Genomic DNA, 24,991 nt, shown 5'->3' on the forward strand with positions numbered 1-24,991 from the left:
GTTTCTCGAACTTGGATTGTGGAAAGCATATTTGTGGGTATCTGAGACCATTGTCAATATAACCTTGAAACCCCTCTTAATGGTGTGATTTTCTTATGACCTAAAGCATAAGATAAATATATAGAAAATTAAAGATGTCATCTTATTTTTCTCCTTTTTTGAATAGGTGGCCTCCATCCGCACATATATATATTTCCAACAATATAGACTACCACATGTTCATACCACTTTATAGCATGGTTAGTCCCTTGATCATGTGTCATTCACACCAAAACCCACCTAGGGACTAAGATGTCCTTTCACAATGTCGTATATCTAAGTGAGTGTTTGCGAATTCGCAAGTTTGTATCTATGTGAGTGCTTGCAAAGCCACAATATTGTACCTATGCGGAGTGTTTGTATTTGTAAGGTGGGACAACATACTGATTCAGTAATGAAAACAGCTTTCCCAATTCATGGCTTCTATGTATTTTATCTAGTTTCAGTTATTATCTTTCCACATGACGTGGTTTCCGTGGTAGGAAGTCCACAAGGTAACATATATTGTTTTTTTTGTCAATTAAATACTTATATATGAGATCATCTTCACTATCTCTCCAATAATTACCATTTTACCTCATTATGTATCCTAGTTTGCAAGTTATAGGATATGCTTTATCCTAGATTTGAAGTTATATGTATTGTTACCTTGAGCTATTACAAATGACTCTCAAAGAAAGATGATGTAATACATTGGCAATATAATTTAGTTAGTATATATTTTATGCAAAATAGTGGGCTATCCACATGGCTACCGGAGGTTACTGCCACGACTTCTCCCCATGCCTCTTCACATAGACGATATTTTGGACTAAAGATCAACTTTTTTTTGAAGTTTATGTCATACTTACAGATTGCTGACAGTGTCAATGATATGTACAGTATTACTTTGGGAAGGGTCAGAATAAACTCATAAAGTTTTCTTTTGGTTATTGGTGCAATGTCTCGCAAGCTTGTTTTCAGAACACCGGCTGTCAAGTTAGTATCTGCAGCTGGCTTTTGGAAGAAAGTTCCGTGACTTATGTTTAACACTCCAAACACTGCTAATATAAGACCAGTCCGCTTAAGATGGAGACTTCTAGCTCACGGGCCCTAGTTACCCCAAACTTTTGAGAGAGAAATAAAAACTGTGCTTGAGTTTCAAAAGAATCGTATTCAAATCCACATGTATATGTAGATTTGCACAATGTTTGATTGATTTATTTATTGAAAACACAAAGCTAACTGGAGCCTGTGAGCCATTTGAGGTATCTAGTGTTGACAGATTCACTTCCATGGAAATTTGACACTTATAACTGGAGAAGTTCTACAGCTGTTACAAACAAAAACACTTACTACTCATTGAATCATAGAGCAGAATAACTGAGTTGAAACTCAACTGAAGCACACAACTAATTATTACTAGAAAATCAATACAAAAATGCAAAACTGACTACTCTGATAATAATAACTAGAAATCGAGACGGACACAGCTTCCGATAATCCTTATCTATCAACCAAAAAATAACCACCAGCAAACAGACGCAAGTTTTCACTGTGCTTTCGCCAACCCAGGATCCCTAGAAAATATGTACGAAATAGATCAAATAAATAAATTCAAGTGACGGAAACAAATCTAGAACCATAAAATTCGTGTAGAATGATTTCCAACCTTTTAATTTGATCAAGTATGAGAAGTCTGGGCCCAGGGGGGATCTTCACATCTCTCAGAGCACTAAAGCAACAACATTAAGTAGAGTATCATGAATATATCATACATGCATGGCTAAAAGGGTTTATAATATGATTGAACCTACATAAACATACCTGTCAGTAAGGAGGGGCAAGGTATGATCAGTAAGAAGACCCTTCTTGAAATTCTTCTCATATTTCTCGAGGCCTAGTTCTTGTAACATGCTCCTTGTACTGGAATAATAGGTATCTTCACTCACACCCCGTGGCTTCGAGAACTTCTGCCCAATCTACATATATATAGACCGATGGGCAAAATTATTGCACAATAATAATACCAGAACGACCATCATATCAGGTCATTGTGGATTAATGACAAGACAACCAAATAGTAATTTCATCAAGGCAAGGAAGATTAGGGAGAAAGAAGCAATTCCTTTTGATTTGACCATACTGGTTTGAAGGATCAAATGTGTATTTACACTCACTAATTTAGCACAATACATCCAAATTTAGAAAAAAATTCATCGAGCTACCATGAAACAACAAATTTTCTCTTTCATGCCCAATATTCTTCTCTTGTTTTCTGGAGACCGAAGTCCTGTAAGGCTCCAGCCTCCAAGTGGTTTCCACATGTGGCCACGCTCTAGAGATATTTCACAGTGAAGTTTGTAACAACAAAGGAAATAAGACAACTGAAGTGCCAAAGTACCTTGTCATAAGAATACTTTGGATGTACCAAACATTACCATGCAAAACCAATAAAATAAGATTCATTGTGAATTTAGAAGGTAAAAGCCGCTTAATAATGCTCCTGTCAAGCACAAGCTGTAGCTAGTTTAAAGTTGGTTATGATTCGTCAAATGCACAGAAGCAACTGCCATCTCAGCATGCAAGGTAAAAGATTATTCATTCTCTCAATAATAAGCAGGCAATGCATCAGCAACTTGACTCTTCATCAACTATGAAAATTGAGTGAAAAGATGGAATGAACAAAACAATACTCCAAATTGTAATACCAACAAACATGTCTATAGATCATTACCATGAAAAAGCCACCTTGAAATACCGCAAAAGCGACACCAGATGTAATGGCACTTGCGACTGGATTAGGAGTCCCCATTCCACTCACTAGAGAGAACAGAACACCAGAACCAAAAGCAGCTGCCATGCTATAAAAACACAAACAGCACATTTATCATCCATACAGTAGCAAGTATCTATTTATTAATGAGAATTAATGAATTACCATAGCTTTGCAATAAGGACCATCTACAGCACTGGAAGGAATATTAGAATACAGCACATTTATCATCCATACAGCACTGGAAGGAATATTTTTTTGCATCTACGCATTGCTAATACTAAAATGCATATATCAGACACCAGTCCTTGAAATGTAGAGCCAACTAAAATGAAATATCAAAGCCTCACCTGCCCTGGATGTCCTCTGCTCCGCGTATCCTTCTCATAACACATGATATGCCTGCGTTTGCACCAGTCATAACTGCGAAATTCCGCGCTTGCACCAACGGTCCACCAGCTAAAGCCTGTGAGGCAAGAAGCTTCATTACCATCATGTCTAAGAATTTCAAAACTTAGATTCACAAGATATTGATAGGGTCAACATTTGGCATGTTATCAAACTGAAAATTCTAGCTGTTGACCATAGATTAGGAGTCACAAGTAACAGGCCACAGGCGAACATTAAAAATGAACGAGCTTGCAATTTTTATAATTTGGACTGGTGGCAGAACACACATGGCATGGATGTTCCTATAATATAACTCCGAAACTCCTTAATCTACAGCTACTTTCTCACTTAGCCCCTTAACTCGTTCTTCTGTGTTGGGTCTCCCTAAAACTTGTCTCCATTTGTCACATGACTATAGGGTGAAAAAGATCTACAAGAGAAACGGAGGCATGTATTGGGAGGCCCATGCAAAAATATAGGCTGGAGGAGTTGCGATGCAATTTTTTGATAAAACTATTTATCAAATTTTGGTTTTCATATTATAGTCATGCCCACTCTTGCGTCATCGCCTGACTATGTTGCTCTCCTCACCTGTATCTAAGAGCTCCTTTGATTCACAGGATTTGTATAGAAATTGTGTAGGATTTGGATCCTATTGGAAATTTTCTACACAGGTTGGTTGATTCATAGGAACTAATCCTATAGGAATCTTGTAGTGTAAATCTTATAGGAAAAAAACATTAGGTCATACCTCATGAAAAATTCCTTTGGTACAATCGAACACACTTCATCTTTCCATAGGATTCAAGTAGACATGGCATCCCACTCCTATGTTTTTCCTATTCCTGTGCTTTTCCTATCCTATGAATCAAAGGAGCCCTAATTCTTTCCCAAAAGCATCATTGTGCTTACAACGATTTGTTCAAGCAGAACTGCAAGTGTACTCTCAGAGTAAATCCAGCCTCTATAAATAATGTCACGAGATACCAATAGACTCAAGCTCCATAGAAATTCGTTGTATAAATCAACTCCAGTTTGCAGTAAGATAATAGATGAAGTCACAAAACTAAGGAAGATAGATTGCTTCATTTCACGAACACATACACCCTGTATAAATCTTACACCTCACAGAAAGCGGAGAAAAGTAACTCTCAATAAGCTAGCATAAACGCAACTTTAATGGCCGTTCTGCGGTAGAGCAGCATAACCCTGGGAGGAGCTAGGCCAAGTGCTGTAGTGGAGCCAAGGACATGGGGGCATTACTCAATGTTCTTCCCCAGCATGTTTTTACCAGTAACAAAGGGCCGTCTTCCACTAGTTAGATAAACATGACGCTGATTGCAATTTTGATATAGGATGTTCCAATCGTTCACACACACACACACACACACACTAGTTTATACTCCTAACTCGTCAAGTGCAACAACAACAAAAAAAAAGAGCAGAGGATGTGGTAGGGTTGGCAACCTGCGCCTGCTTGAAAGATGCCACGGCCTGCGGATTGGCGTTGGGCGGCGGCGGCGGCATGGGAAACGGCGATCCCCCATCGGCGGTGAGTGAGCCCATGAGTCCCCCGAGCGCCCCGCCCTGAACCACGCCCACCGCCGTGGTCACCGCTGCCTCGACGTGGATGGGCTGCTTCGCCATCCACGCGCGGAACCCCGCCTCCAGCGCCCTCACGCGCCCGGTCAACTCCTCCAGCGGGTTGCCGCCGCGCGCCGGCGCCGATGACAAGGACGAGGAGGAGGAGGAGGCCATCACAACCGAATCCCCTCTGCTCCTCGCCTACTCCCTTGCGTCTCGGCGTCTTAGAAAACGGCCACTCTCTTTATCCCCTCGGACTCTTCGCTAACCAGCCAGGCTCGCCTTGCGGGCTTCGGCCCGTCATTTGTAAGCCCAAGCCCAACCCAACTTAGTAACTTGCCTGTTCGTGGTCTACTTCTTCAGTGTCCTCCATTTCAGTTCAGCAACTGCGGCGGCGCCATTTGAGGAGCTTCAGAGGGCCTACGGCCATGGCGCAGAGACAGGTACCTGGGTAGTACTAGGTATTCGCGGCGCGCGAGAGTTACCGCCCTGTGCATTCCTGGCCCTGTGTGTACCCCCGCCACGCGAGGTTGGTTCCATATGGCGGGGCAGTTGCTGCGGGCGGCGACGGGAAGGAGGAGGGGGTGGTGGGAGGCGCCGCTGTTTGCGGCGGAGCAGCGAGCGACGCTGGTGAACGTGAAGCTTAAGTTGGTCAAAGACCGGGCGCTCGACGGGGCCGTGTCGCGGGAGCGCCACCTCCGCTCCGCCCACCACCTGCTCGACCTCGTGTCCACGCGGCCCGGCCACCGCATCTCCTGCCCCGAGCTCCTCGCCGAAAAGTCTGTGCACAAGCTGTTCGGCTCCGCGGAGGCCGCGCTCGCGTTCCTCCGCAGGTACTGCACCTTGTTCGCGCTCTCTCGCCGCGGCGGCCGCGGTGTGTCCCTCACTGACGCGGCGCTCGACCTCCGGCAACGGGAGCTGGACTGCCTGAACGCCTCGGAACCCGACCTGCTCGCCCGCCTCCGCCGCCTCCTTATGCTCACCCTGCCGCGCTCCCTCCCGCTCCACACCGTCGACCTTCTCCGCTGGGACCTCGGCCTGCCCCGCGACTACCGCGCCTCAGTCCTCCGCCGCCATCCCGACCACTTCACCCTCGCGCAGCCCGAGGGCGACGAGCGCGTCTGGCTCCGCCTCCTCTCCTGGGACGACCGCCTGGCCGTCTCCGAGCTCGAGAAGGGTGCGGCCGGTGGCGACACCACTTGCCTCCCATTTCCGGTGAGCTTCACGAGGGGTTTTGGCCTCAGGAGCAAGTGTATGGACTGGCTGAGGGAGTGGCAGGCGCTGCCGTACACTAATCCGTACGCCGACGCCTCGGGCCTTGACCGCCGCACTGATGTGTCAGAGAAGCGCAACGTCGGAGTGTTCCACGAGCTGCTGCACCTCACACTGGCAAAGAGGACGGAGCGCCACAATGTGAGCAACATGAGGAAGCTGCTTGGCATGCCACAGAAGTTTACCAAGGTTTTTGAGCGCCACCCGGGCATTTTCTACCTCTCAAGGGTACTTGGTACACAGACAGTTGTGCTCAGGGAAGCTTATGGTGGCGGAAGTCAGCTGCTTGAGAAGCATGCGCATCCACTTGTTGCTATCAGAGAGGAGTATGCCACCATGATGAGGGCTGCATTGCCACCAAGAAGAAGAGAAAGCCGTAACTCTTGTATTGAGTTGGATGATGAAAGTGAGGAAGGCGAAGAAATTGAACTCTCTGAGTGAATGTGTTATATGTACACTTCATTGATTCTTAGTTCACTGAATCTAGTGAACTCAGAAATGGATGCTCTGCAACTGCAATGTTCAAGAGGTATGCATATTCCTGTATCATCACGAACTCACATTCTTATACTGTCAGCATTAGCATGTCTTTGTTCATAATTATGCGATCACCATGAAACAAACTGGCAAGTGTTTAACCTTGAGGTGCTGTTTGGATGATCGTATCGCGGGTTAGGCAAGATGGGAAAGGGTTTTTTTTTGTGATGGGATATAAGGTAGTGGGTTGAGAAATGGGATATGAGATATGAGATTTTAAACACATTCCCTTGTTTTGTATTTGATGGGATGTAGCGTAAGAAATGCAATTTTAGGTAGTAAAATTCTCTTTATATTACTTTTTGTGGGTTTAGACCTAAACAGGGATTATGCAATTTCGCTTCTCTTACTCATCTCCTTCATAACCAAGACCCACTGCATTGGTATTGAAATTTTTGATATGACTCGTGTGTCTCAATCCTATCCCACTTATTATCCCTTTCCCCCAATCCAGATAATAGATCTGACTAAACCCACCAATCGTTTCATGATCATTCTGCATTCCCACCTCCCATAACCCACAATCCTGAAGAAAAAGTATATCTGGGTATGACTTGACTCAACATAGTTAGTTCAATTGAAATATACATTTCCTCATGCTAATATAAACTGGCCTACTCATTTTCTTCTTGTTGTCAGCTGAAGCATATATTTCATCATAAGTTATGTGCCCTAATTTGAATGGCATTTCAATCGACGGAACTTGGTGAAAACTACACTATTTTCCTGGTACACTCTTTGTTGCCATTCAAAAGACCTTGTTTTCATCAAATCATAAGCATGCAATGTGCAAATTCCATTCAGAACATTGTTAGAAACACTCAAGCACTTGTTTGCTATTTGCTACATGAATGCAACAGTTTGAGGGACAGCGTATTTGAGAGGACCAGACTGCGTGCGTGTTAAACTTGCAATATTATGAAGCTTGCACACTTGCTGCATGAGTCATGTGAGCATTCGGTGTTGTCCATTCTTTATTGCTCGCAATATGGTGCCCTTGTGTTCCTTATCTCTTATCATAGCTGCAGTGGTTACACTGTGAGAGGGATGCTTTGGCATGTAAAGACAATAGGAAAACATGGGGTGTGATAGGTTTCCTTTCTCACAAACTGTGAGCTGGGGCAAACAGTGCCCGTGGCCATACTTCGCAAACTTAGTGTGGTTGCTTTTAGGAGACATATTTCAGATATGCATGTTATTCATAACCTCATGACCTTTCCCAGACTTACTTTAATTGTAAGTTTGCAACAAATCTTATTATCATCTCGGTATGTTTCTTCTATTTTTGCTGTAGAATGCTCGTACAAATTGGTCTAGTAGTGAAGTAGCACTCTCATTAACTCATCTCATCATCTTGTATGTCTTATTATTTCTTAAATACCTACTTATAGCTAACAGTCTAACAAGCACATTTCTGTATGTTCCACACACATGCTGTGTGTGATTGGGAAATTAACTAAGCCTAGTGCTTAATATGATAGTATATATTGTCATTTGGAGGTCTTCTTTTAGAACTTACGGTTTATTTGAGTCTACTATGCTATGCAGGTTGTCACTAAAGTGTATCAGAATGATTATTTGGAAGTTCTTCCGAGTTCACAGTACATCACCAACAGATGGTTGTTTCACAGTCTAGGGAAATTATCTGCTGTTGAGTCTTGGCAGTTTCAGAAATCACTACTTGTAAAATATGGTGAAAAAATATAAGGCACTATTTCTGTTATGTTGTTTCACACCATAATACATCCCTTTAGTAGCTTAGCCAAAGGGAAATGTAATTGTTTGCACCTAAACTTGGTGCTTTTCTGTAAATAAAATGCTACTCCGAAGGTTCTATATTTTCTAAGTAAATATTTTTTAAACAAAAGTACATGGAATGATAGAAACATAGGTGAATTTAGGACAGAAATGGAGGGTACACGAAGAGCTCAAGCACTGCTTCCAATTACTAACGGAAATTAAAGAACCATAGCAAACCTAGTTTGGTACAATTCAAATCCATACGGTAATGTATGCATTTTTGCCGATCTAGACCAGTTTCAGATTAAGATGGTTTCGGAAGTACTACTTAAATTTCTTGTAAAATAATTATGCAATTTGTTACTCCATCAAATATACAAGTCAAACTACAAATTACGAGTTCCCTCAAAATAAAACTACAAATTACATGAAAAAGATAGATGTAAGATAATGTACGCAAAAGCAATAGGTCTAAACAACAAGAAATTAGCAAGTAAACAACCAAAAACTTAGTTGAACTTATAGCGTTGCTTGACAGCCCTAGTGGGTTCAATGATATATCTTGATCTAGCCATCTGTAATTGCTGGTAAATGACTTGAGTTGTAGAGATTCGACGATCTAGAACTCTTCTCTTTCATGTGAACATCTGGGCTGTTGGGTCGGAGGCCTCAGCAACCGGCAAAGCAAGGCCAATGAGCTTAATCTCTTTGTGGGTTCATCTTCTTCCCTGCTGTCTGGTACTTCAATCACTGGCTACCATCGCTGAAGGTTTGAGGTTTGCAGCAAAATTGGAGGATATGGTCAAGCCAGGTAAAGCCTACCTGATGAATTCTCTCCACTGCATGGGTTTATTTCCTTATTGAATTTCAAATTGATTTGTTGAATTACTTTTATACAAACTCGAATTACTTGCTACAAAATTTTGGTAGAGTTGTCAGTTGTCACTACTTCATTGATTTGTTGGCTCGATTGTGAGTAATTGAGAATCCAGACGATTCAACGTAGGATTACATGAACTTTACTATACTGAGACTTTACTTGATTCTTGAGTAAGGGTCATCGGGATGACGTCCCTGGAGGAAGAACTTTGTTACAGTTCGGAGAGATAAATATAGTCTCCACTTAATCAGCAAGTGATGTACCAAAATATATGTTTTTAGCTCTAGATGGACGCAATCTATACCTTCAGTATAATGTTTTAATTTTACACTTATCAGGCCGCTGGGGTACAAAATACGGGCTGGTTTCTTCGTGCTGCACGCTGGCTACAGTGTTCTCGGCTAAGGTATAATATTTGGAGCTATTTTGTGCTCTTTTGATTTCACCTCATTATTCCACTTTGTTTAAAGTTGAAAAGTCTACAAAAACTCCAAAGATGAATGGAAGCATTCATTCAAACTCTTCCATTCAAACTCCATAATGTTTGGGCGCAAGATCCAACAAAATTAGCATTTCAGTGTGGAAGATTGGAACAAGTAAGGTGAATTAAAAAAAAGTTGTTTTAGTTTGCCAAAACGTCTTGTATTGTGGGGCGGAGGGAATAGAATATAGAGGTTTCAATATTAACATGGCTGAATAAAATGGTAGATTTATCCAAGAAAAATAACTCCTTACTTGCATGAGCTAAATTAGACGACCACAGGATCACATGGGCCACTCTTAGTAAAAGCCTCAGGGACAGAACTCTCTTGAAGAATAAATGGTGATCATCAGTCCATGGCTAAAAAATGATGGTTCTCACCCACCTTATGATTGATCACAGCTTCACCAGCCAATTAGTACTGTTGGAACTAAGAACCCGTTAATTGATAACAAGACCTGACCAGCATTTGTTCAAGCAATATATGCTGGGCACCTCTTATTGTGAATATTAGTAAAATTGGGCACCTCTAAATCTCAGAGATCCTTTTTTAATTACTCATGACCAATGCCTGAAGATCCCCACAAACGACATCTGGAGAGCGGGAGACACTTCTGCTGAGTAACAGGTAGTCTGGTAACTGGTATTGACAGGTAACCTAGACACCACAAGTTCGTATGTACTCTTGCATTGTAGACTGTATCCGCTGTTGTATTGGAGCAAAGAAAACGGACGTCCGGAACTCTAGACACCACAAGCGTCCAGATTTAGGACCTAGTCACAGTTTTCGCTTGGAATGGCACCCTGTCTATAATTCTGCATCGACAAAATTGAATTTCCATTGGTTCTCACTGTCTGCACAAGAAGAGAGTTTTTAATCTGCTAGGATGATGTATACTTGTATTCTGTTCATACATTTTGGACAAGCTGGGCACATGTGCTGGCCTGTCGCTTGCACTGTTGGAGAGGTACTCCGGTAGGGCATCAATGCCAGCAGGTATACACATTGTAAATGTTAACCGGCAAGGCTACAGCCACAGCTATGGCTGCATCATCTTGATCTACTACCACTAACTTCGTTTGCAATAAAACAGTAATATGAGAGGGGACCATCCCTTCTTAGTCAATGTAGACGCAGATAAACTACGGGGCCTCTGCATGTGAGACTGCATCAGAGCTCACTGGCCGGAGAGCCCGGCCATGGTGAAAGGTCCATGTTACTACTGGAGTAGGATGCATGTTCTCGTTAATAACTTTTGCTGGTTTCGGTTGACTGATCTGTCCCTCCCAATTGAATTGAATTGAATTGAATTGAATCACAGGTTAGCTTGATCTGGCCGTGAGGCGTTCCTTGCATCTCCACCCACAGGACACAGAGTACATGTCACCGGTTGACGTGCATTGATGGGGGCATTTCGTTTGTTACGAAGGAAATTGGCCCCCATCCCACCTCTGTTGCTGGGAAAATCCACCCGAGGATAGAAGCATCCATCTCTGATCTACTGATACTTTTGCTCTCTACCTTCCTACTGCATCCGCTGATGGATATACGAGCTTGACTTTTCCATCCAGCAACCAAGAAAATTGGTGGAAACGGGCTGGATCGTGGCGACTTGCGTGTTGCGACAAACTTAATCCCACACATGGCGTGGACTGGATGACAGGAGGAGGTACAGGACATGGACGCTGGTTAAGTGGCTGGCGTGTCGACTCGGAGGACGAATAACTGCCGCCTCAGCGACCAGCAAACTGGCCACGCTTAGCTGGCTGAATCGACGGACCACAGGAGGCGCTACATGCAGATGAACCGATGTGCGCGTAAGCTGATTCAGCACATTATTGACGTGTTCCAAAATAAAATTGTTTGACGCGTCCATACAGTGTAGTTTTGAAAGCCTCCCCACGCAAACTTTGCTGGGCGCATTATGCATGAAGATTGTTGGATAAGATACGATTTGATCATGTGTGCATCCTACTTCTTTTCACCGATTGTTTCGAAGCTCTTCTATCTTGAGCATGTCTTGTACGTTCTGTGGTGAGAAGTCGGAGGTAAAAATATCATGCAAGCCGAGATCTGCTAAACACTAATGGTGGTTCGAGGCTTTGCGATGATTAGGAATTTGCTTGGTGATTCGGGAGTCGTAGCAACGGTATACAAGTGAGGGCGACAGCATAGAAGAAGTTTAAAGTCTAACTTTTTAGGGTGAAAATCCAAGATTTTCCCTTATTGGTTGTGTGTGGCATGCATTGGTTTGAGAGTGTAACTTTCTACAAAACCTATGATATATGATCGGGTGACGATGATACTTGTGCACTATTTCCTTTTTGGATGTGTTATTTTTAGAGATTTGAACTACACATATTATCTTGGTGATGTATGTACTACTGCGATAAGAAGCAGATTGTTGCAGCGAGACTTTTCTTTTTAAGCTTCTAGTGTGCATCTATAATTAAAGTATTATGTTGTTGCAGAAGCTAAATATAATTATTATCTTCACAAATACTACTCCGTAATATATTTTTATCGGAAAAAAGACAACAGGAACGAGGGATGCTACTATCTACCTATCGATAGTGGAAAGATATAGTACTACCCAAGTGCTAAAAAGTGCTCGGGTGCTCGTTTGTAGGAACGAGCCCTCGCTCCTCGTCCGTCCGATGCACGCGATGAAAACACTTCAGGACGCGCCGTTCCGACAGGCGACGACAGTGACGTTTCTGGTTGCGCACGTGCTACACGGTGACGGAGCTCTCCATCTATCCATTTCCGTTCCCCTCTCTGCCCCTCCAAATTTTCTCTCGCTAAGGTTCTCCGAGGCGAAATCAGCGCAGCGGATTTGTAGAGAGGCCGCGCGAGAGTGAGGGCGGGGTGCTCGGCGGCGGAGATCGACCCGCGCGGTGCTCGGCGGCAAAGATCGACCCGCGCGGTGCTCGGAGATCCAGTCTGCGCGCCCTTGCGTTGTGTTCGGCCATGGCTGCCCGCTGAAGGCAAGGAGGAGGCACGCCGGCCATGTCCGTCGCCGCCCCGCAGTCTGCAGCTACGACCTCGACCTCCTGGTGCCCCACGCTTCGGGACCTGCTGGAACACCGCGTCCACGTCGAGCCATGGAGCACTGCGTGTTCTCCGCGCGCAACGGCCACAACGCCGGTGAGGAGGCCGACCACCTCCACCCGCCTAGATTGCCTCTTCCATTGGTGATACGGCTAGTGCTCGCGCCGTGGAGGTCAAGCAGGCCAACGTCGACGCGCGCGCATACCGACCCGCGAGGACGCGAGCTGCGTGCATCTGGGCGCCGCAGATAGGTCGGCGACACCCAGGCCCATTACCGCAACCCACCGGACCTGCCAGTCTTCCTCAGCTCCTTCTACTAGTCCTGGTCATTGCAGAGCCAGGCTGCTCCTGCTGCTGGTTCTAGTCTGTGGCCATGCCGCGGTGGCGCGCACGGACAACTCCAGCCTGCAGGTTTGGGCTAGCTGATTTTGATACGTGGTGTTTTGCTAGCTGCTGGTGTGCTAGCTGAGCACCGGTGTGTGCTACTTTTTTTTTTGTCAACTAACGATGTTAAATTTGTGAAAAGCTTGTGTTACAACCTGATGATAGTAGCAGAGTATTTGTGAAAAGCTTTGTGTTGCTCACTTGCTCTGCATTTAGACTATGATTTAATAGCAGAGTAATTTTGATCTCATCGTCAATTACCACGTTTGTTTCATCCTTCTTTTACCTAAAATGTTACTCAACATTACCTTGGCATTACTGGTTTGTTTGTTTTTTCTTGTAGGCAATTAGACAGTTTACTCACAAGTAGTTGTTTTTTCACGGATTTATGCTCATGGTCCCAGGTTAGTCTTTGTTCACACATTTTTCTTATGTGCACATACTTGCTTTGTAGCATCTTATATTAGCCACGCATGTGCAATGTCCATCTTGATAGACGTTTTCTAATTTTCATCATCTCATTACGTTGCTTTTGACAACATCTTTAAGTTACTTTTATCATCAGACTAAGTTGATTTAATCATCTAAATTAAGTTGTTTACAAGAAATGGTTCTGGTTGCATATTAAGTTGCTTTTGTTCCACCATGCTTAACGTTGTCTAACGATTTAACTAGGTTGCTTTTTGTCATCTCGATAAGTGTTTTCTATCATCTAACAATATTTTAGCTTACAACCAAATGCCCCTCAGTTGCATATACTAATTTAGTTAATTTCCTTTTGTCATCTCACTAAGTTGTTTTTACATCATCTAACCCGAGTTTTGACTTGCACCCACATGCCCCTCGATTGTATACTAATATGAATTAAGTTGTTTTTGTTATCTGACCAGCCCCTCGATTGTATACTAATATGAATTAAGTTGTTTCTGTTATCTGACCAAGTTGTTTTCCATCATATAACTTGAATTTTGACTTGCACCATATACCCCTCGGTTGTATAGTGATATGAATTAATTAAGTTGTTTTTGTTATCTGACCAAGTTGTTTTTCATCATATAACTTGAATTTTGACTTGCACCATATACCCCTCGGTTGTATACTGATATGAATTAATTAAGTTGTTTTTGTTATCTGACTAAGTTGTTTTCCATCATTTAACTCAAGTTCTGACTTACAAGTTACAAACATGCTCCTCGGTTGTATATTGATTCCCAATAAAGTTGTTTTTGTTACCATACTAAGTTTTTTCCATCATCTAACTTCAGATTTGACTTACACCCATATGCCCCTAGGTTGTATACTGATTCTAATTAAAGTTGTTTTTGTTATCTGCCTCAGTTGTTTTTCCATCATCTAACATGAGTTTTGAGTTGCACACATATGCCCCTCGGTTGTAGACTGATTCTAATTAAATTGTTTTTTATCTGACTAAGTTGTTTTTGATCACGTAACTTTAGTTTTGTCTTACACCCATATGTCTGTCGGTTGTATACTGATTCTAATTAAGTTGTTTTTGTTATCTGCCTAAGTTGTGTTTCCCCATCAACCACGAATTCAGCTAAGTTGCTTTTTGCCAGCATGTTTTTTAGTTGATTTTTATCATATAATTTAAGCACCAACATGCTAATTTGTATACTGATTTAATTCAGTTGCTTTGTTCAACCAGCTTAATTTGTATACTGAATATGCCTAAGATGTGTACAAGTTTCTCAAATGAGCTGGATAAATGAAATGTTGTTAGAAAGTTGTCGTGGGTAGCCACGTTTATAGTTGCCTATTTGTTATGATAAAAGTTGTTCCTTTAGCATGCTTAAGTTGTTTCTAAATCCTACTTTGTTGTTTTTAAAGTTCTGATACTTGATTTTTCATTTTTTAGTTTCTTGTCCATCATGCCTAAGTTGTTTCTTTAGCATGCTTAAGTTGGTTCTAAATCCTACATAGTTGCTTACCTCAAAAACTAGTAGTGAAAGTTGCAATTCTCAGTACTATGATGTTGCTGACTCTTGTTGCTAAGTGAGTAATATCAAACAAAGTTGACTACAAAATATTTTAAAACATAATGTAAGCAACTATGTGCACAAAGTTGTTTTGCCAGAACACCAAAGTTGCTTTCCAATTTTTTTTTGTTGAAACATATACAAATGAGATCTAGTTTCGAAGATCTCCTCGCAAGAGAGTCAATGGTGAAAACGGATCACACTTCTGACATACTGTCTAAAAGTTATGACTTTTTGAAATTTCCCGGGATGCAAAAAATAATTGCACGTACGAAAAACGTTGGGTAAATAGGTGCTACGCGCCTTTCCTTTTCCGGATTGGTGGGCTAGGTACTTTCCCTATCAGAGCTGAGGGCTAGCTAGGACTAATCGGCCCTCGTTTGCCACCTAGACGCGTCCTAGTACTATGGGTGTATCGTAGCGATGGCATGGACAGCTGGAGACCTGATCAAGTGCACGGTGCATGGCCGAGAAACAGACATAGGGGAGTCTGTTGGGTCGATGATGATGATGATAGGGGTCGTGCGATTGGGCGGTCAAAGCACACTTGTGTCCAGTCCAGGTCCTTGCCAGCACTAGGTGACAATTACATGGCTGGAAAGCTGCGGGTCCGGAAATCCGTATGCGCTCTGCAGCCGCGGGCCCGCGATTATTAGATTTCCCTATGCTGCAGCCGATTAGCAGCTGCTCGAGTGGCAAGCTTGAGAAGGAGCACCAGCTTGTCCTGCTGCTGTCGACCTGTCCACCCACGAGAATATGTAATTAAGCAGGGGTTAGGGCATCTCGGCTGACCTAAACCCGGTAATCCAAACAATCCGTTTCTGTTGGTAGGCCCGCGGACTAGGGGTGTGTTCGGTTCCGGGATGGGGTGGAATGGAATGGAACCATTCCATTCTAATGTCACGGAACCGTTCCATCCTTGTGTTCGGTTTGGACAATTTTTTTGTCATGAAACGGTTCCATCCCTGTGTTCGATTTTGGAATGGGATGAGAATGGAATGAAATGGGTGAGATTAGTCACCCGATTAATTATTCGAAACTCGATTAATTATTTGCTAAACTTGATTAAGTAGTGCTAAATTTGATTAATTATTGCTAACTTGATTAATTATTGCTAAAATTAATTAATCAGCCTGAGACAGTCACCCATTCCACTTGGTCCGGCCGAATCGGCCGGACGAGTTGGTTCCGCATCTGAAGGGAATATGCCATTTCGAGGAACCGTTCCATTCCACTTCATCCCCAAACCGAACGCAAGAATGAGTTCTAGGAAAGGAACGATTCCATTATATTCCGCTCCATCCCGGAACCGAACGCACCCTAGATGAATCGCGCAATCCATTCGGTCCACGTTGGCTTTGTCTAGACCTGGTCAGTTGGCAAACTCCATTTAAATTCCAACACAAAAACATTTCAAATTGTCAATCACAAAAAACACCCAGACTCAACTCATCCCTCAAAGCACTGCGCAGGCCCCGCGCCACCCCCAGACCCCATTCCTACATTTTTCTTCTTCTTCTTCTTCTTCTTCTTCTTCTTCTTCTTCTTCTTCTTCTTCTTCTTCTTCTTCTTCTTCTTCTTCTTCTTCTTCTTCTTCTTCTTCTTCTCATTTTCCCCATCTCCTCTCCCATCAGCCTCCAGCTTGCTTCCTCCCTCAGGCCAGCGCCCTTCCACGCCATGGCCTCCCTCCCGCCAGTGTCATCCCGTCTTGCGGCATCCCTTCCTCCCGTTGGCGATGTCCCGCCCGACGACCACTTTGCACCCACACAACCGGTCTCGAGCTCCGTCGCCACGGACGAGTGCCTCCATGCAGAGCTCCATCGCGCCCAGGCCAGGGACGAGTGCGTCCACGCAGAGCTCCACCACCCATACCTCGAGCTCCGGCAACAGGACCACCGAGCTCTGGCCGACCGTCAGTTGCTTTCGTCTCAATCGGGATCCAAGGACCCGATTACTTTTCTTTATTCTATTCAGAGGATTTTATGAAAAAATATGGATCTCTTGGTAATTTTATATTTTCAGCATAAGCCTTAGCACGTATCAACACATACAAACAAACGAACCAAACAACATCTCAACTCAGCATGTCTCAACAAACCCGGACAACCAAACACATAGCAAAATCTTCGTCCAACTTGGCTAGGATCAACTTATGGGCATGAAGGCCGATGTGAAGCCCAATTTCAGGACTCCACCAGCTTAGTTATCTTATTTTATGTAATGGTCATATATGGGCCAATTAGGGTTTTTAATAAGTCGAGTTAGTTTTGGTTTGGGCCTGCCCAAACCAAGTTAGGCAAGCCCACAAGGGCTTGGGCAGCCACCCCCTCATATAAGGGCTGGCACGGCTAGGGTTTAGGGGTAGACAAGTTTAGGTTAAAACTATTGCGTGTGTTCACGTGTATCATCCCTCCGGGGGTACGTCGCTGCCGTTTATCTAGTTCGTAATAAGATCTGATGCGAAGGTTTTTGTGTTCATCAAGGATTGTCTAGCTCAGGTTTGAGACGTATTGTTCATCGATCTGTTGCTTGCTCTTCTCCAGGCTGTGTTCATCGCGTTTTTGGGAGATTCTATCTACCCGGGTTCTCGCTGTGAAAGATCGGACAACACCCTAGGAGGATCTGCTAGGATCTTGCGGTGACCCAGCATACCACTGCATGTTGTAGTATACAAGTCGTTGATATGATCTTTGTGAAGGGGCTTCCTCACAAATTGCCATATCCCTCAGAGTGGTACAACAGAAACATTGCAGGTCATAACACTCCATACTTTATTACAAACATTGCCTTACAAGTTGGTATTCTCACAGGTCCTATGAGAACACCCTAAGAGACTACTAAAGTACCATTACAACTTATACTAAATATGAAAAGAGCTCAACAACTTATTTAGGTAAGTTCTATGTTGCTCGGCTCTATGATACTAAGGTATGTCACTACTACTCCACCTCCGTGTCATCTGGTCCGTAGACTATCCCATAGTCTACGCCTTCCACTCCGCCAGTAAGATCAGGTTCTTCGTAGACCAGCTCGTAGCTTCCTTCTGGTGCTCCATCGTTGATAGCCTCCACTTCGGGATCACAGTCTAGCAAGGGTGTCGAAAGAAAGTGAGTACGGAGGTACTCGGCAAGTTCTAAAAGAATAAAAGGTGTTTGATGCACTAGCTACGACCATTGATCGGGAAATCGCGAGTCAATGCATGTTTTGCAAACATTTCTTCAAAAGGTTGCTTTTATTATGAAAACTATGCCCGTCGGTCTTCACGGGTTGACCGGAACTTCGTGGAGTTCCTTTCTGCCGCGTTCGCGGTTCCCTTCCCGGAACAAGGAGTGACGGCCACAATTTGATACACTCTGCGAGAGGTGCGTTACTTTTCCCACAAGAGATCTCACCCTTTTTGCCATCGCGGGGACTTGCCCCCGTTCACACTTCCTTTGGTGTGAGGCCGGGTATAAAGATCCAAGCCCACACCGCCTTCTCCGCGACCGCAAACCCACCCTTTTGTCCACCCGCACACCTCCGGTAGACTTCCCCAGATAATACGGCTTTACTCATGGTGTACTTTGGACAATCCTTCATAGATCGGAAGAGATTAACATCACCAATGGATGGGGATTTAAAAGGATTTCCCAACCTATTGCGGCGGTGCCTCCGAGCACCCCACCGTCTCTCCGATCCGTTGGCGTGCGAAGGGAAAAGATACAGACTGGCTTTTCCAGAGCCATTATAGATCTCATGGTCAACGCGGTTTGTACGGCGCTAGAATCACTGGACGGCATTGGTAATTTAATCCTAGGGTGATATAACCCATTGCAATGGAACCTCCACCATATCAACACATACCATGGTTCCATTGCCAGCCACATAGTCATATTCATAGTTGGAAAATAACATTTCATTTGCGATGCGGGAATGATAAGTATATAGCTTTGCATTAAAAGTAGTAGAAAATAATCAAGTTGACATGAGCAAGGGTGAACTTGCACGTGAATTTGCGAGATAGTGCGGTTCAATGCGGTTGATGGAACCTGGACCTCGGGTTACGTAAGAAGCATCATTGTCCGGTAAGGACAATGTTATAAAAATCCAAATAATGCAATCATGGATGTATTATTTTATGTTGAATCCCTCTACCCCATTGAGTTATTACAATTTAGGGTTGTATTTAAGATTTATGTCTTTGACGGTAATTTACAATTGATTTAAAAGTATTAATCATTGTAATTCACACAAAGTACAACAATCCAAAGTAACATGATTTTACTTGGTAATTACCTGAGTTATTCCAAAATAATTGGAAATTATAGAGTTACCTCTATAGTTTTTGGAATAAAAGGGAATATAGTAGTTTTTACGGGAAAAATTCTCTGGTTCAAAAGAGATGACTTGGAATAATAGAATCTCATTTTGAAATGTTTGAAAATAAGTTTTTGAACTTATTTGAGATTTTTCCTTGAATTTTAAATACAAGGAAATAATAATTGAAAATTCCAATTGATTATTTAAATTCTGAAAATTCATGATTTTGAATTTGTTTCATAAATTTCATTTCATATTTTATTCTGGTTAAGATTTATTTTTCATTCATAAATCCAATTTTTATTGGATTTTTTAGAGTTGTTTATGATTTATTAAAATTTGGTAAAGTTTTGATCTTTTATTAATTAGAAAAAGACCAAAATACCCCTTGGACTCATATTGGGCCCGGCCCAATAGACTAACCCGGGGACGGCCCAAATAGGCTGGCTCCCTTTTGGGTTTGGTGGCGCCGAGCGGCCCACCACTCTCACTCTCACTCGGCCCTCTTCTCACTCGTCTAACCCTAATCTCCGGCGACCACGAGGCGATGGCGTCGCCGCCATGGCCGCCGCCCTGCTCCGGCCATCACCGGCCTCCTCCGCCGTGGCCACCTACCGATCTAGAACCGCCTCGAGCAGATCTATCGATCCGTCCGAGCCGTTTCTCTCCTCTCGTCCTCTCCTGGCGAATCGCCTCGGTCTGGATCTCCTGGAGAATCGCCATGGGCGATCTGGTGGTCTCCGACGAGCTCTCGCCTTCGTCGTCGACGTGTGCGCCTCCGAGACCGACCTGGCGCGGGTGCTGCTTGCAGCGCCTGTGCCGTCGTCTCCATGCTGTGCCTGCTTGTGGTGGTGTTCGTCGGCGTAACGCCGGCGACTTCCACGGCTTTGCGAGCTTGCTATGGCCGCGCGGGCACTTGCCTCGCCATGCCATAGCTTACGCCTCCGAGCGCGGGTAAGGTCCTCTGCTCCTCCTCCTTCTCGTGCGCCTCCCTTGCCACTTGTTCTTCTTCCTCCTCATGATCTGTTGCTCTTTGGTGGTCTTGTGATCATCTAGCGTCATACTCTTGCTTGCGCAATCTTCTCGTGCTTCGGTTTACTCGCAAGCTCATGGTCGGATTACCGATTCTTTGATACTGGCACATGTCGATTTGCTTGCTATCTATGCTTGTGCTTACTTCTCTGCTTGCTCCTAGCATGCTCTGTACTTGCCATGCTCTACTTGTGCTTGCTCAAAAGCTATCTATTCCATGCTATGCTTGGTTATGACTTGCTTATGCTTACTTGGACTATCATGCTTGCTTGTCTAGGTGTACTTGTGATGCATCCGTGACACTTGTGTGTGTGCCAGAGGTGCCTGTGATATGATTCAGTACTAATTCTGCAATCTAATGATCCATTGGATCATTTCTTGCTTGTTGGCAAATCTCTCTGTGTAGCTTGGCTTGCTATGATTGATCAATTTGATCAATTGTTTGTCAGTGATTGCTTACTGGGCTAACACTTTGTGGTTATATGGTTCACTTATTTGGTGATGTCGATGCTCAAGCATCAACTGTCTTTGTGGCTTACTTGCTCTAGTGGCTATGAATTAAGTTGTATTGCTTAACAGGTATGCTTGTTGTCATGCTTAGCATGGATCCGTGATAAATTCATGCTTAGATTACTTAATTATGATGAGCTGCTTATGCGGTGATGATTTAAATGTCTTGCTTGCATATGAGTTTGCTTGTTCATGATTCTTTTACAAGCAATTAAACTACGAATCCATTTCCGGATAGTGATGTGGTCTATTTGGCTTGCTCTTATTTGGTGCTAAGTGTGATGTGACCTCAGCAGCCTTGCTACTGACTGGTTGCTCACCTAGTGGTTGAATCTTGTTGGCTACTCAACTTTGCTTGCATATTAGGGAATCATAGTAAGTATGAATGCCAATATGCTTGCCTGTGAAGAAATCTAGGGTTTCTGATGGTTATGTGCCTAGGATTTTCTGTGTAGTCTATACTAGCTGCTATTTATTGCAATACATCTACTTGGTGCTATCTGTGCATCAGATCTTGCTTCTGTGCACAAGATCTGTATCTGGATGGTTTCTGTTTTAGTAGCTTTTGACTGGCAGTAATCCTTGGTGAAAACCAAGTGATGATCTACCCATATGAGCATCTGCTCATTCCATTCTTATGCATATGATGGATTAGATCCATTGGATCTCTTCCAGGAACTAGGTATACCTTGTTCCGGCTCCTAGAAAGTAATGCTTTGTTGATGCGGACTTGGGTTTGTTCACGGCCCTTCACCTCCAGAGCTTGGATGATCTTCTAGGTCACCATGATCTACGGTGGCTTGAGGAGTTGTGTGTTGGTTCTGTTCTTGCTCAAGAACGAGATGAACTATGCTTGTTTTTGCTTCACCCTTACCCGGTGATCTTATCCGGTCGATCTGTGCACTTGGTTCTAGGGTTTGTGTGCTATTTATATGGTCTCTACTTCTTCCCTGGCCATGACACACAAGCCTCGGCATGCTTGGTGACTATGCTCTTGCATGGCCTTGCTTGTTGCTTGCCCGAGCACACTTGAGCTGTGTGCTCTCATATGCTTGAAACTTGAGCCCCTGCATGCTGCTCGGTTTTGGTCTGCTGCTTGATCCTATCTTGTGCTTGTCCCTGGTTTTGGACAAGCACAAGTGTCTTGTGACTTGGTTCTGTCCAAACCGAAGATTGTGTCACTTGCTAAGCTGTCTAAACTGAATCTTGAGCTAACACTTATATTCGGCTAGTGTTTGTGATTTGTTTTGCAGGTTTTGAAGTTGAATATGACCAGAATATGTTCTTCAAGCATTTAGTTTAGGTTTTAGTTATAGGAGCAAATTGTAATCTTCATTTTCATTTCTGTTTATTATTTATCAATTCTTGTATCAAGAATATTGTAAAGACTATGTATTATGTGTTGATGATCAATAAAGCTCAAGTTTTTGTTTATGAGCTTTTGGATTTATGTAACGTTTAAATTCTGAATTACATATTGTATTTATGATTTACTTTGAAATTCAAAGTTGTTTAAATTATGAATTCCATTTATATTGTTCAATGTTTATAGTTTAATGTATTTACACTTGTCAAATGCAAACATTCCCCAAAGTAACAAGTTACAAAAGAGATCATGTCGAAATTTCCCTAACTCACATTGCCTAACCCTAAGTGCAAGATGAGAGAGAATCTCGATCCCTCTTAGGTTTAGTTGCAATAAGGCGCGAAAATTTCCCCCGTTTTGCGATGAAATGCACATCCCATTTCTAAATCTACCCTTCGTTGTTCCTAGGTTCTGGGTTATTACAGCCTCTCCCCCTTAACAGAAACTTCGTCCCGAAGTTAAGATTGGTACCTGAACATCTCGGGGTAAGACTTCCTGAGTTCTTCTTCCGTCTCCCAAGTAGCTTCTCGCTCAGGATGATGTTGCCATTGCACTTTACAATATTTGATTGCCCTGTTTCTTAACTTCTTCCATTGAACTTCTAAGATCTTTTCAGGCCTTTCCACATAAGTTAGGTCAGATTGCAATTCTATTTCTTCATATGTGATAGGATCATCCGGTGCCTTCAAACATTTTCTGAGTTGGAATACATGAAATACATTATGAACTTGACTTAGTTGTGCCGGTAACTCCAACTCAAAAGCTGTTCCTCGATTCTGACTGATTATCTTAAATGGTCCAATATATCGAGGGCTTAACTTTCCTTTCACTCCGAACCTCTTAAGTCCTTTCATTGGGCTAACCTTTAAATAAACCATGTCTCCCACTTTCGGTTCCCAACCTCTTCTCTTTAAGTCGGCGTAACTCTTCTGACGACTCTGAGCTATCTTGAGTCTATCCCGGATCACCTCGATGACGTTTTGTCTTTCTTTGATGTAATCCGGTGTAAATTCCTTGTTTTCTCCGGTTTCAAACCAACAAATTGGTGATCTACACTTCCTTCCGTACAATGCTTCGTACGGTGCCATCTGAATGCTACTCTGATAACTATTGTTATATGAGAACTCCGCTAAAGGTAAATGATCCTCCCATGAGCCTCCAAAGTTCAGAGCACAAGCTCTAAGCATGTCCTCAAGTATCCGATTGGTTCTTTCGGTTTGTCCTCCGGTTTGTGGATGATATGCTTGTACTCGAAATCCAACTTGGATCCCAAAGATTCTTGTAGTTGTTTCCGGAATGCTGATGTGAAAATCGAACCTCTATCTGAGACTATCTTCTTTGGTACTCCATGCTTACTCACAATTTCCTTCACATATATATCCACAAGCTTTTCTACGGTATCTTTTGTGTTTACGGCTATGAAATGAGCGCTCTTGGTAAGTCTATCCACTATTACCCATATCATATCCTTCCTCTTACTAGTCATTGGTAAACCGAGTAACAAAATCCATTCCGATTTCATCCCATTTCCATTCCGGTATCTCTAGTGGTTTGAGTAATCCCGCAGGACTCCGATGTTACGCCTTCACTCGTTGACATGTATGACATTCCGAGACATATTGTGCTATTTCTCTTTTCATGTTGTTCCACCGGAACATCTCCTTCAAATCCATATACATCTTGGTACTTCCTGGATGTATGGAATAAGGGGTTTCATGTGCTTCTTTTAATATGATTGACTTCACTCCTGGATCATCTGGTACACAGATCCTTTTCTGGAAATATAATGAATCAAAATCCCCTAGATGGAATTCCGATGGTTTTCCTTCGCCAATCCTCTTGATTTCCTCTTGAATGAACAAATCATCCGCTTGCTTTCGGATAATCTCATATTTCAAGTCTGAGTACATCTCATCCATAATCCTCATGGTTGCTATACTTCCTTTGATATCACTTTGAATAAACAAGATCTGAGCATCTTCTAACTCCTTCCGAAGTTCCTTTGGAATCTCCCATTCCGTAGGTTGATTCTCCGTACTTTTCCTACTTAGGGCATCTGCTACTACATTAGCCTTGCACGGTGTATAGTTGATCTTAAGGTCGTAATCCTTAATCAACTCCAACCATCTCTTCTGTCTCATGTTTAATTCTTTACGGGTGAAGAAATACTTCAAACTTTTGTGATCGGTGTATAACTCACACTTGGATCCATATAGAAATTGTCTCCAACTCTTCAAAGCATACACAAGCTGCCGCTAACTCGAGATCATGTACTTGGGTAGTTGTGTTCATGTGGTTTCAACTGTCTTGATCCATAAGCTATTACCTTCCGATCTTGCATAAGAACACATCCAAGTCCATTCTTGGAAGCATCACAATACACCGTGTAATCCTTTCCGGGTTCGAGAACTGCTAACACCGGTGCTGTGGTTAACTTATCCTTGAGTGTTTGGAAGCTGGCTTCACACTCATCAGTCCACACAAATGGAGTATTTTTCTTAAGTAACTTGGTCATTGGTCCTGCAATCTTCGAAAATCCCTCTATGAATCTTCGATAATAGCCTGCCATACCAAGAAATCCTCGTATCTCCTTAGCATTTTTAGGTGATTTCCATTCCAATACGGACTGAACCTTGCTTGGATTCACCGCTATGCCTTCTTTGGTTATGACAT

The 24,991-nt window shown here is 43.1% G+C and overlaps 2 protein-coding genes across 2 annotated transcripts; one reads left to right on the forward strand and one right to left on the reverse strand.

Moving 5' to 3' along the window:
- Nucleotides 1–1,213: 1,213 nt before the first annotated feature.
- Nucleotides 1,214–4,961, reverse strand: LOC124687179 (chloroplastic import inner membrane translocase subunit HP30-2-like). The gene is made up of 6 exons (XM_047220990.1): nt 4,652–4,961; nt 3,145–3,260; nt 2,756–2,882; nt 1,846–2,000; nt 1,691–1,753; nt 1,214–1,598 (listed from the first exon to the last, which is right to left on the reverse strand). Exons 1-6 carry the CDS (start codon nt 4,940–4,942, stop codon nt 1,571–1,573), a joined length of 780 nt encoding a protein of 259 aa, XP_047076946.1. The 5' UTR covers nt 4,943–4,961; the 3' UTR covers nt 1,214–1,570.
- Nucleotides 4,962–5,308: 347 nt separating this feature from the next.
- LOC124687180 (protein WHAT'S THIS FACTOR 9, mitochondrial-like) lies at nt 5,309–8,415 on the forward strand. Its single transcript, XM_047220991.1, has 2 exons — nt 5,309–6,569; nt 8,126–8,415. Exon 1 carries the CDS (start codon nt 5,309–5,311, stop codon nt 6,479–6,481), a length of 1,173 nt encoding a protein of 390 aa, XP_047076947.1. The 3' UTR covers nt 6,482–6,569; nt 8,126–8,415.
- Nucleotides 8,416–24,991: the final 16,576 nt, after the last annotated feature.

The sequence above is a fragment of the Lolium rigidum genome, chromosome 2 (genome assembly GCF_022539505.1).
Source record: "Lolium rigidum isolate FL_2022 chromosome 2, APGP_CSIRO_Lrig_0.1, whole genome shotgun sequence".
Lineage (NCBI taxonomy): Eukaryota > Viridiplantae > Streptophyta > Magnoliopsida > Poales > Poaceae > Lolium > Lolium rigidum.

Coding starts and splice junctions, on each gene's coding strand:
- LOC124687179 (XM_047220990.1), bottom strand. CDS start 4,942: ATGGCCTCCTCCTCCTCCTCGTCCTTGTCATCGGCGCCGGCGCGCGGC. Junction 2,883..3,144: donor GCAGAGGACATCCAGGGCAG/GTGAGGCTTTGA, acceptor GTGTTTTTATAG/CATGGCAGCTGCTTTTGGTT. Junction 1,599..1,690: donor ATACTTGATCAAATTAAAAG/GTTGGAAATCAT, acceptor CATATTTTCTAG/GGATCCTGGGTTGGCGAAAG.
- LOC124687180 (XM_047220991.1), top strand. CDS start 5,309: ATGGCGGGGCAGTTGCTGCGGGCGGCGACGGGAAGGAGGAGGGGGTGG.